General features: G+C 44.1%; 1 protein-coding gene across 1 annotated transcript in view; it reads right to left on the bottom strand.

Moving 5' to 3' along the window:
* The window catches only part of GALM (galactose mutarotase), a 112,172-nt gene that overhangs the window by 70,067 nt on the left and 28,227 nt on the right, over positions 1 to 13,878 (bottom strand). Inside the window, exon 3 of the mRNA XM_056567445.1 lies at positions 11,003 to 11,157. Coding sequence (XP_056423420.1) covers positions 11,003 to 11,157 — 155 coding nt within the window. The remainder of the gene's footprint in view (positions 1 to 11,002; positions 11,158 to 13,878) is intronic.

Below are 13,878 nucleotides of genomic sequence, written 5' to 3'. Positions count from 1 at the left end.
GCTGGTGGATACGACCTGGTTGCTACCACCGCTGCAAGACCATCCCGCTTTGCGGCGGGCTCTGGTGAATACCAGTAGCAACTTAGAACCGGTCCACCAGCACGGTCCACGCCAATCCCTCTCTGGCACAGAGGATCCACCTCCTGCCAGCCGAATTGTGACAGATATATTCTATCAATTTATGTGATTCTATATTAAAGCAATCTCTATTTAGTGTTGCCCTATCTGCGTATCTTATTTGTACAAACCAAAATTATTTGCTTGCCTCCAAAACTTGGTGACCCTTTAACACATCAAAAGGGATCAACCTTCCATGTGAGTAAATTTGAGTAAAATATTTAATTCCTTTTCGTCTCCAAAAGTGACTATCTATCCCTTTATTAAACTCATCTAATCTACTATTACCCCATATTAGTGTAAATTCAAAACTCCCCTTAACCCCAATAATTTTTTTAATTTCCCTCCATACCTTAAAGTACAATTGAACCAGTGGATAATGTGCTAGTATTTTTTGGGGTTGAGCTTCCATTAACCCCTTATGGACCAAGCCCATGGCCGTCACGCCCCCTCCCATAGACTTGCATTGAGGGGACGGGCGTGATGTCACACGGGGGCAGAGTCCTGACTTCCATTCCCGGAGTCGCGACTCAGACCCTCCAGCGGTTCCGGTGAAAAACCAGGTGGGTGCCGCATGCAATAATGCGGGGGTCCCCAGCGGTGGGACCCCCGCGATCAGACATCTTATCCCCTATCCTTTGGATAGGGGATAAGATGTCTAGGGTGGGAGTACCCCTTTAAGGACCAGACTACGGATACTGGAAGCCTGTGAATCCGAAATAACTACGGATACTGGAAGCCTGTGCTAGAATTTCTCCTGCGGTGTTGCTATCAATGTGTGAAGAGTGGGAGAAGAGGGTTGCATTGACAATCCAACACAATGGACAGCACAATTGAACACATTTTATAAGTGGTCAGAAACTTGTAAATAACTCATGAAAGAATAAAGTTACGTTAAAACCAAGCACATCATTGTTTTTCTTGTGAAATTCCAAATAAGTTTGATGTGTCACATGACCCTCTTCCTATTGAAAAAACAAAAGTTGGATTCAAAATGGCCGACTTCAAAATGGCCGCCATGTTCACCACCCATCTTGAAAAGTTTCCCCCTCACATATACTAATGTGCTACAAGCAGGAAGTTAATATCCCCAACCATTCCCATTTTATTAAGGTGTATCCATATAAATGGCCCACCCTGTATAACTATAATAAAGATTAATGTTTTAAAGTGTCACATTGCTCTGAACATTACATGGCTCTTTTCTCATTTAGGTCACTTTATTTTTAAGGTCATGAAAATATAAAAATATCAGTAGATAAGGCTAACCCTTTTTGTGCATATGCATGTTAATGCAAAATAGTCTATAAAAGATAGCCTTGAGATTGGAGTGCATGTGTGTGCGTACATATAGCTCTATCTGTATATATATTTATATGTACACGCACAATGTGTGGATACAACTTGGAACCATCAAATGGCTTTTAATGTGAACAACTGTGAATGCATCTTTTATACCACCCTAAAAGAGACCGATCTGTAAAAGCCGGTTAATAGCAATGCAGTAACAATAAGATGTTCTATGTAAATGTCAGCAGATGACATGAGACAATCTGATTGATATTGATTTATACATCTTTACCCAGCCATTGATTTGAACTAAAAACACAGCTGTACTTGTCATACTGGTATCTGCCGATCCTGATGTAACAGGTTAAAGGACCTAAATTACCTTTTAAAGGAATGTGTCAAATTATGATCTATTGGTACAGTGATATACAGAAAGAAATAATACATCTTGTTTTCTTTGAGGTTTCCAGATTGTGACACATATGGTGTTCTTTGGATCTGCATTGTCTACTTGGAACCCATAACAAGAAATCTTAGATTGCTGGTGGCATAGGCAGTTGAAGTAAATATAACACCAAAGAGCAGCATCAGGTTTAACCTTTTAAGGATGCCGGGCGTATGCATACGCCCTGCATCCTGAGTCCTTAAAGACGTGGGGCGTATGCATACGCCCGTGGGAATTCCGGTCCCCGCCGCTAGCCAGTTGGGGACCGGACCGGAATGCCTGCTGAAATCATTCAGCAGGCATCCCGGCACATCGCCAAGGGGGGTCCTGAGACCCCCCCATGTCGGTGATCGCAGACATGTCAATTCAGACATGCGATTTTCTGCTATTCCGGGCTGATCGGGTCTCCTGAGGGATAGGAGCGAGGTCACAGTGCTGCGATCTCCTCCTATCCCCTGCCATTGGTCAGAACTGATTCTGACCAATGGCAGGGCAGGACAGTGGGTTGCCCCCATTCTGCCCACCCCTGGATGTTGAGGGGAACATGGGGAGAAGATGGAGGCTGGTGCCTGGAGAAGAAAATGCCTGGGGATCCTGGCTCAGGTAGGGAAACAACAGGGGGGGGGGGGATGAAAGTGGCAACCACTAGGAAGGCCAAACTGCAACTCCCAGCATGCCCAGGAGGGTCACAGTTTGGAGACCACTGTTACAGTGGTGCCCCAATGGTAGCCCTCCAGATGTTGCCAAACTACAACTCTCAGCATGCCTAGACTGCCCAGGCATGCTGGGAGTTGTAGTTCTGTAACATCTGTCCCTTCAGATATTGCAATTTTCATGACATTTTTGAAAATTGCTGCTCTACTTCCTCTAATTTTTTCAAAAAGCAAAAATATGTCCATTTTATGATGTCAACATAAAGTGGACATATTGTATTTGTGAAGAAAAATTTTATTTATTTGGAATATCCATTTTCCTTACAAGTAGAGAGCTGAAAAGTTTTTTTAGTTTTCTAAATTTTCATGAAATTTTGGGATTTTTCACCAAAAAAGGATGCAAGTAACGCCGAAAATTTACCACCAAAATAAAGTAGAATATGTCATGAAAAAACTCTCAGAATCAGAATATTCGGTAAAAGCATTTTCGAGTTATTAATTCGTAAAGCGACGGTGGTCAGAATTGCGAAAAAGAGCTCAGTCCTTAAGGTGAAAAAGGGCTGCGTCCTTGAGGGGTTAAAAGAAATTAAAAAAATTATAATAATAATAAATATATATTTAATTTAACATTCCCATAAGAATTGTACATCGTAGTTATTCTTAAAGTGTACCTGTCATTTGCAAAAACTTTTTAAATAAAGTAGATAATAAAATGTTATGTATATTTGTATTATACATTGGTTAAAAATGTATATATGATGACAAGCAGGGCTCTGTGCACTGAGGACAAGGAGGCTCTATGATGCCCCAGGCTGACACAGCAGGTTGATTGACAAGCCAGGAGCCTGCACAGAGCCCTGCTTGTCCCGCCCTCACTTCACGTATTTTGTTTCCACACAGAGACACATACACAGGCAATAGCTGCAGGGATAACATTTATTTGCCCAAAACTATACACACATTTGTTAGTGTACCTACCTAACTAAACCTTACATGAAAACTACCTTCTATAACCTCTAGGCAGTTAGTGTTGTGCCATATACTGCTGCGTGAGAGTACACCTGAAATTAGAGGGCATACCCTGAAGTAAAATTAAGAAAAAGGGGTAAAATGTAAATTGAGGGAGGGTTGGGTGGGACGTGAAGAACCTGCGGCGTGGAGACACAGGTATTGCCGTGGGTTCTTATAGTAATCCCCGCCCTTCCCAAAAACACAGGCTAATAAATTAGCCTTCAAACTTGTGGTCGGTGCTCATGCTTATAGCGTACCTACCTAACTAAACCTTACATGAAAACTACCTTCTATAACCTCTAGGCAGTTAGTGTTGTGCCATATACTGCTGCATGAGAGTACACCTGAAATTAGAGGGCAAAAACTCCCATGTAAGTTCAAAAGCGCTTTATTAACATAAAGTACAGACAAAAAGTTTGGACACACCTTCTCATTCAGAGTTTTCTTTATTTTGATGACTATGAAAATTGTAGATTCACACTGAAGGCATTAAAACTATGAATTAACACATGTGGAATTATATACATAAGTGTGAAACAACTGAAAATATGTCATATTCTAGGTTCTTCAAAGTAGCCATCTTTTGCTTTGATTACTGCTTTGCACACTCTTGGCATTCTCTTGTTGAGATTCAAGAGGTAGTCACCTGAAATGGTTTTCACTTCACAGGTGTGCTGGTGTGGAGGAGGAGGTGTGATGGTGAGGGGGTACATTGCTGGTGACACTGTTGGGGATTTATTCAAAATTGAAGGCATACTGAACCAGCATGGCTACCACAGCATCTTGCAGCAGTATGCTATTCCATTCGGTTTGCGTTAAGTTGGACCATCATTTATTTTTCAACAGGACAATGACCCCAAACACACCTCCGGACCTGAACCCAATCGAGATGGTTTGGGGTGAGCTGGACCGCAGAGTGAAGGCAAAAAGGGCCAACAAGTGCTAAGCATCTCTGGGAACTCCTTGAAGACTGTTGACGACCATTTCAGGTGACTACCTCTTGAAGCTCATCAAGAGAATGCCAAGAGTGTGCAAAGCAGTAATCAAAAGCAAAAGGAGGCTAGAACCTAGAATATGACTTATTTTCACACTTTTTTGTTATGTATATAATTCCACATTTGTTAATTCATAGTTTTGATGCCTTCAGTGTAAATCTACAATTTTCATAGTCATAAAAATAAAGAAAACTCTGAATGAGAAGGTGTGTCCAAACTTTTGGTCTGTACTGTATATACATAATAATAATCATATCACCAAAGACTGGAAAACCTGACTCATTTCAGACTTGGGGTTAGGGATATAACGCATGTAAGTACTCTATTTCCATCGTCCCAATTTTCTGATCACATGAGCCGGCACCCCTTGACGTGATGCCGCTGCCGCTGCACCTATGCGTAGCGAGTGACCAGATATCACTGATGGATCGCCCCCAAGGTTCTAACCAAACTGCAAATGTAATTAACAAATCTTGCTGTAGTGAGGGTGGCACCCTCGAATAACAAAAGCAGCTGAACTACGTCGGAGTCAAGACGTGCTGACAGCATGGTTTGTAACACTCTGACTGGGCACCATATGTGTGTTGTGGCAAAATAACAAATGGTAACTACTTGACCTAGTAACAAAGTCTTGGTACTATATAAATTCAACGCATAATGATCTGTGTCCCAACAGAGTTGACATAACTTTAACCACTCACTTCTCACTGATCTGCACGTAAATTCTCCAGGTCTCAGGAAGCTGCAATAACCTAGAAATAATGCTGCTTTTAACATGAGACTATCTAGATATCCAAAAGGTGACCTATCTAGGGCGTCCGCTAACTGCTTAAACAAATCTGCTGAGAGAGGCTGACAGCTGGACGGTTTAGAAACCTTGCTTTTCTGCATACCCTTCAGGGCCGCTTTGATGGCATAGGACATGAATATTGACATCTTCTCCGGGTAATTTAATGCTATGTGATGCTGTATACCTGATATAATTTTATGGTGCTGTGCGCTAGATGCAGGGAAGAGTTGAAAAATCCGAGAAACGCCAGTAGAAATGGAATGGTATGTGGGACTTCATCAGGATTTTGTAACAGAAATTTGAGTACGTGTTCCAAGCTGTGGTGTTTACTCTCTGCGTACTGGGGGACAATGATTTGTTGATGAGTTTTTTGGCTGTCGACAAATGTGCTTTTAGTCCAGCATCAACTCTCGGAAATGAGGTACTGGGGACCCTGAGCGATCAGCCTTGGGTATCACCTGGAAAAAAAGCGGAAAATAACTTCTGGATAGTGCATCCACTGCTGTGTTCCTGACACCCTGAATATGCGCAGTGGTGAAATGGAAATTATGACGCAGAGATAACCACACCAACCTCCTTGCTAATAACATAATCAATGAAGATTTAGACCTGCCTTTCAATAATATATCTACGCTGGCTGCGTTGTCGGACACAAACATGACTGTCTTCCTATGCCACAGATAACCCCATACTCTTGCTGCTGCAACTATTGGATAAAGCTGAACTAGCACTGAAACCTGGCAAACGGCTAACTTCTGAGGGCCATGCGTCAGCCAGCCACCTGTTTCCCCAGATAGCAGCAAAACCTATAGAAGATGATGCGTCCAAAAATACAAGCGGGGACTGATTATCTATGCTTGGTGTAAAGAGCGATATACCATTCCAATCAGATACGTTTGCAGTCAAACCAGATCACGTTTGCAGTCAAACCTATACTCCAACATCCAATGTAACGCTTGCACGAATCTATCGAATAACCAATGACTGCTACATGATCCAAAGAACAGTTTAACTGCAAAGTAATACCTGTCGCACCACTTTATGCCATGCCACTTCCATAGCTCTGGATTTATGGGAAGTAATTTGAAAGTGTCCAAGATGTCGGCTTTAGACAACCAGGCCCCCGACCCCATGGCAAGAATGGCTGCTATGGCTTCGTCAATGGAGGAATATTTGAGAGAAAATTCCTCTGCTGGAATAAGGGAATTCAGACTAGGCGTGGAAGATGAGTAAGGTGCGGACAAGTCGTAAATTAATCGCTTTTTATTGCTAAACTTTCAAACAAGGAGCCCCACCGGATTCACCCTCCACATGTCAAAGGGGGAGGTATCAAAGGGCCCAATGATAAAACCCTTATTGGCCTCACTCGCTATCAACTCGTCAATCACGGTAGGGTCTCTAAGTGCTGACCTTAGGTTCTGACACTCAACAGTATCCCCGGGAAGTGTCACAAAACCTGTGTGGAAGCCTGACTGCAAACCCTCTAACAAGAACTCTACCAACTGCTTGTCAGGATGTTCTAACAAAAACAAGCCAAGGACGCCACATCCACCACTGCTAGTAGCACCCTGTGTTTCTGGGGACAGGCGCTCTTAGGATGAGCCCTGAAACAAACTGCACACACATGAAGCAACCTGCACTGTTTGTAATTACATGACGCATAATTGAAATTATTAAAGATCTGAGACTTGTCCAGATACTTGATTGGTCTCCCAAGTTTGTCTGTGAGCCCCGATTTCTGACTCTTTGACTGCATGGTGGATGAAGATGTTCCTGGTACTGTGTCATCTGAAGAGTTATTGACACTACTGCACCATTCTGTAGTGTGAGCTATTGACTGACAACGAGCGCACACCGGAGCTATCAAACCTGCAAAATGATTGCAAAAAATCTCAGTATCTATAAAGGCCCAATTCAGGGCATAATTCAACTGGGCCAAAGCTGCTGCTGCTTTTGCCGGAAATTACTTGTGACAGTCATAAAATGAATGTCCGCCATACTTATGAGAAAGCTCATTGACCTTGTACATGTACATGTCTAACTCCTCCCTCCTTTCTGGCTTCACTGAACAAATTATGTCCCTGTAGATAGCGAAAGCCATGCTAAACTCTACCAGCGATAACTTGCGACTAAGCCCGACATCCTTAGCCTTAAGGATAACTGAAACTTCACCGCAAGCAATCGTTTTGTTTTCAGTTACGTCATGGTTGCTATAAGAAGAGACGCTAGATTAACATGCTTACCGTCAAGTATGTCTTTCTTGAGGTTGGCCTGGATGAAATGGGCTGGAGTGAGGTTGGGGATAATGGCATTAATACCCATAAATGTAAGTGAAAGCTGCGGCTGAACTGATGAAGCGATTGCAACCGGAGGTGTAGCAGCCCGGTTCTCCAAGTTCTCTAACCTGGTGGACAGAGAATTAACTAACGTATGTAACTGCGTGATGGATGTGTGCAGTGTCTGCATGGAAACTTCCCCCGTGCTAGTTCCTGCCTGTTCATTAGGTCCTGCTTGTTCCGAAACTAACAAGCGATACAGTTCAGCTTTTCGGGCTGTGGCCAGAAATGGAATCCCTCTGCGCACAAGTTCTGCTGTCAGCTTCGGAATGGTCCAACTACGAAGTGAGGGAGTACTTCCATGTTCCGAAGTTCTGGCCGTGTTGTCTATAACAGAGTCAGAGACCAACACTAGAAAGAACCGTAGCCCACCAACGGTAAAGTCAGCGTAAACCAGATCCCTTCTAATGGCTGATGAGGCCTGAAGACGTGTCAGACCTCCTAAAACAACGTGACTTGGTGACATTAGTGGCAACATACTCATAACTGTGACAAGTGCAAGTTAACGTGTAACGACGTGATGGGCACCCTGCTGTGAACAAAGTACCCATAGACGTGATGGGCAGCAAGTAAATAAAACATAACTACCTGTTCCCTAGAAGATCACCCGCTGACCTGAAAATTGAACACATAGTGACTCCTGTGGACTACACACTGTTGGCGTGCAGGCTTAACCGCCTAGACCAAAACCTACCTGAATTAGCCTGACAATGGGTGAAGACAACTCCAGGGGGAGGTATGGCAACTGCAGAATGCTTCGTGCTGTGCTACTTGCAACTGCTGACCTAAATCACAAAATACCATATGACTACATGCTACTATCAACTTAACCACCTACTACAAGTGACTACACACCTGAAACTAATGAAGTAATTGGTCACTGTAGATGCTATAAAGTGCTGGACAGACTGATTGCCGGGTCTCTAACCTAATCCCTCTGACCTGTAATAACCAAAACACATGACATTCACCTCAAAGTAGCCTGTAAATGATTCAAATTGCAGCGTGAGGAACATGAACTACCCAAAGCCGTGATGAGTAGATTAGACGCACCTGACAAAACATTGCGACTGTCATACTACAAAACAATAGCATAAAACACTATAGACTTGCATTGAGGGGGCATGGCCGTGATGTCATGAGCAGGGCAGGACCGTGACGTCACAAGCCTCCGCCCCGCAGCACCAGTCATCCGGCACGGAGCGAAGTTCGCTCCATACACCAGATGTCTAGGGTGCCGCAGCTGAGATCGCGGGGATCCCCTTCCTTTGGATAGGGGATAAGACAGGGGTCTCAAACTCAAATTATCCAGGGGCCACTGGAGGTAGCAGCTGGGTGAGGCTCGGCCGCATGTGCCCCTTACATATAATGCCCTCATCATACACCCCTCATCATCCACCAGCAACACCCTCCACCAGCAGTAGCACCCCCATCATCCACCAGCAACCCCCCCCCCCCCCATTCCCCCTAACCCGTGTGGTAAAAGCATGAGCTGACGGATGATGGGGGTGCTACTTCTGGGGGTTCCCCACATTAGGTAGGCAGCAGGTTCCCCACATTAGGTAGGCAGCAGGTTCCCCACATTAGGTAGTAGCAGGTTCCCCACATTAGGTAGTAGCAGGTACCCCACATTAGGTAGCATTTTCGATTACCCCCCTCCCCCCCCCCCCTGACTCTCACACACACAGACACACACACACAGACACACACACACACAGACAGACACCCACACATGCACACACATAGACAGACACACACATGCACACACACATAGACAGACAGACAGACACACACATGAACACACACCTAGACAGACACCCACACATGCACACATACATAGACAGACACCCACACACACACACACACGCAGACAGACAGACAGACACACACACACATGCACACACACATAGACAGACAGACACCCACACATGCACACACACACACAGACACACACACACATGCACACACACATAGACAGACAGACACACACACACACATGCACACACGCAGACAGACACCCACACATGCACACACACATAGACAGATAGACACATACACATGCACACACACAGACACAAGCAGACAGACACTCACACATGCACACAAACACGCACACACATGCACACACACAAAGACAGACACACACACACATAGACAGACATGCACACACACATAGACAGACAGACACACACACATGCACACACACATAGACAGACACACACACATGCACACACACATAAACAGACAGACACACACACACAAAGACAGACAGACACACACACACACAGACACCCACACATGCACACACATAGACAGACACACACACACATGCACACACACACAGATACACACACACATGCACAGACACATAGACAGACACACACACACAGACACATAGACAGATAGACACACACACACATGCATACACACATAGACACCCACCCACACGTGCACACACGCAGACAGACAGACACACACACACACACATAGACAACCTTACCTGTACTGCACTGCACTTCTCTCTGGAGTAGTGTAGAAAACTGTGTCTTGAAGCGTTCTGTGTCCCAATAGCTGAGGAAAGTTCTGAGTCACTGTGCTGAGTGCTGAGACACTCTAATTGGTTGATGGGGGGGGGGCGTGTGCAGTCTCTGCTCTGCTCAGGACACAGAACTGCTTCAAGACACAGTTTTCTTCACTACATATCTGGCGCAGTCCACAAACTTTCGATCCGCGGGCCGCAAATGGCCCGCGGGCTGGGAGTTTGAGACCCCTGGGATAAGATGTCTAGAGGTGGAGTACCACTTTAAGTGATTTAGCAAAAAAATGTTACAGTTGCAATGAAGTATGATACCATGACACTTCTCTCTGTGCAGATACAGGGAGAACCCTGGACATTACTTCATCATAGTAAGAACAAATTAAAAGTTCTAGTGGAGGATGTGAAAATTACCCATTCATATGACAGTGCTAATTCACCTACACCCCAATATTGAGTTAACCTTCATTATGTGTACACCTAGCCATAAAATACTGTAGTAAGCAGAGTCCTTACATTATGAAATATTTGTAAAACATTACTGACACTCCCTTTACTGACTTTCCCTTTCTTCAATGCTTATTATGCAACACAAATACACAATATCGCAGGAAGTGTTTTGGCTTTCATGCATTTCTTAACTGATCTAGTTGAGAAAGGCATAAAAGCGAAAACATGTCCTCCACTACTGTTTATATGTTTTGCACAATAAAAAAACAAGCACTGAAGAAAGCAAGTGACGGGAATTTTTTCATATATATTTCACAAGTGTATCCACATGGCCCCACAAGATGTTCCCCTATCTGCCAACCTTTCTTTGTTATCTTACCTTATCAAAGCCCTTGAGTCCTCCATGGATGCTATTTGGCCCATTGTTAATGGGTAATTGGTACTCCTGACCATCAATGCTGAATTTACCATTGGCAATCCTGTTTGCAACTCGTCCAACCACTGCTCCAAAGTAGGGATGCTTGTTTAAATAGCCTTGAAAAAAAATATATTACATGCTAAACAAATCCAAAGTATAGGTGTCATGATTCTGCAACAAAAAACCGGGACAATGATGTGAAACACAGTCAATCAGTTCACAAAAGCCACCTGTAAGCCCAATAATTGGGATATGGGAACAAACATCTACATGGGATCATATTAATTACAGTTATTAAAGGTGTTATCCCCGCAGCAAGGTTAAAATGCATTTACACAGGGAGAGAGTAATTAAGAAAAAAAAGAAACCACAAACTTACCTTCCACGTTCCCACGCCTATGCTGGTATTACAGAGCTTTGGTCCCCACTGTGCGTCGCTTCCGGGTTTGAGAACATGATGTTAGAGGCCCACTCACCCAATCAGTGGCTGAGGAGACACACTGCTGCAGCTGCTGAGTGGGCCTGGGGCATCACGTCCCTGAGGAAGGTAAGTGTGTGTTGGTTTTTAACTGCCTACTCCCTGAGCAAATGTATAAAAACCTTGCTGCCCAGATAACCCCTTTAAACACAGAATCATTGAATTTATATTAATTCAATCTGGAACAACCAACTGTTTATAGTCATAAAAATTTGTCAAACTGAGATTAAGGTGTGTACTTAGGATGTTAGGTGTGATATAAATAATAACTTTTGGAGTCCAATTTATGATGACTCAGTGTCATTGATATAAGAAATACATAAGAACCCTCTACTGACCCCTGTGGTCCACAAGTAATCGTGGCCTACTCTAGGCATGTTACATTAACAACCAGCCTGTTCTGCTGGTTAAATGTCTAGGTTAGTAATTACTTGAAAAATTTAGCAGGCCCTGGGATTTTCCCCAAATTTACGCTCAAATTTTTATCATGGATGAGCATTTTTATGAACCACGAGTAAGCATAATGATAAGCCCAATTCAATATGGCTGATTCACATGTGAATAATCCACAAGATTTCCCATATGGAATCTAAGGGCATTTGTAGCTTATTTACTTGCATGGGGAGCAAACTTCTAGTGGATTTTATGAGGCTTTTAGCACAGATTTCTCACTAGAAACTACCTAAATTCCTAAATGTGTTAATGGAGGTGAATTGGATGTAAAAAAAAAACAAAAAACACCCCACTAAACAGTGTGGTGCTCAGCGAATACTGAAGGAAGGTCAAGCCTGACTGCACAATCCTCAGACTATCCTCTCCTTTTGTTGTTCCCTGTAGGTCTGCCCTTTAGGCTTCCTTATCCCCCCCCCCCCCAGGCCTCATGGAAACAGCAGCCTTCTGGGGATGGTGGTAAATTCCTTCACCACCTGTTCTATATCAGTGGCAGATTATCATATGGGCACTTTGGGTGGTCATGGGCCTCAGGGGACCTTCAGACCAGCCATATAGAAATCTACCACTTAGTGAATAAATTGATAATCTGGTGAAGGATCATAACTAGAATTAATAAGGCCCCATAGCAAAATACACAGGCCCCACCACCTACTGACATAAAACAGAAACTACATAATAAGTAACAATAATTAAAGGTATGGATAAAAGCACCACATGGTAGTGCTATATAATAGAAAGCTATCAACTTCTTATTCCTTACAGAAATGTAGAATATTTTTGCACCTAAGTAGGCCTCCATAACTGCTGTTCCCCATAGCAGCTGCTATAATAACACCCATGCTCTAGACAAATTAGCTCTGAAGTTTGTTCAGGAGAAGAGAAATAAGAGCTGGAGACTGAGCCATCAGGCAGCTTTTCTGGTAGACAGGACAGAGGAGCCTAGACTGTTTGTAAAAGCACAGAGGGTAGAGAAGAGAAATTGGCCAAAATTTGTAAAAAATAAGACCAACCAGTGGAGAAAATGTTTTTAGTACTATAATAAGTACAAAGCAAGAATATCAAAATACATTTAAAATCAGTTCATAGCCTTTAAAGGGGTACTCCGGTGCTTAGACATCTTATCCCCTATCCAAAGGATAGGGGATAAGATGCCTGATCGCGGGAGTCCCGCTGCGGGGGACCCCCGTGATCTTGCGCGCGCGGCACCCCATTTGTAATCAGTCCCCGGGGCGTGTTCGCTCCGGGTCTGATTACCGGCGACCACACTGCCGGCGGCGTGTGACGTCACGCCTCCGCCCCCGTGTGACGTCACGCTCCGCCCCACAATGCAAGCCTGCGGGAGGGGGCGTGACAGCCATCACGCCCCCCTCCCGTAGGCTTGCATTGAGGGGTGGAGCATGACGTTACATGGGGGCCGGAGGCGTGACGTAACATGCCGCTGGCCGTTTGGTCGCCGGTAATCAGACCCGGAGCGAACACGCTCGGGGACTGATTACAAACGGGGTGCCGCGTGCAAGATCCCTTGGGTCCCCAGCTGCGGGAATTCCGCAATCAGGCATCTTATCCCCTATCCTTTGGATAGGGGATAAGATGTCTAAGCACCGGAGAACCCCTTTAAAAGAACAAGTGAGATTCTGAAATTAATGCCAACACTATATTCCTTTAGTTTAGTAATTTTTTTCTGACTATTTTCGGCGCAAAAATGTCGCAATTGCGCCTACCCTATAAATTGTGCGACTTTCCCTAGCAAGAGCTAGAAAGTAAAAAAAAAATTTCCCGCTTAATTTACGCAAGTTTTCAGTTTTTACTTGCAGTGGTCAGGAATTTATTAACTGAGACAGTCGCAGTTGCACAATAAACTGTCGCAACGGCCGTAAAAAGTGACTAAATTTACTCCAGCTCCAAC

This window comes from Hyla sarda, chromosome 3 (genome assembly GCF_029499605.1).
Source record: "Hyla sarda isolate aHylSar1 chromosome 3, aHylSar1.hap1, whole genome shotgun sequence".
NCBI classification, from domain to species: Eukaryota; Metazoa; Chordata; class Amphibia; order Anura; family Hylidae; genus Hyla; species Hyla sarda.
The sequence above is the reverse complement of the archived record's forward strand: the minus strand, read 5'-3'. Positions and strand labels throughout refer to the sequence as shown.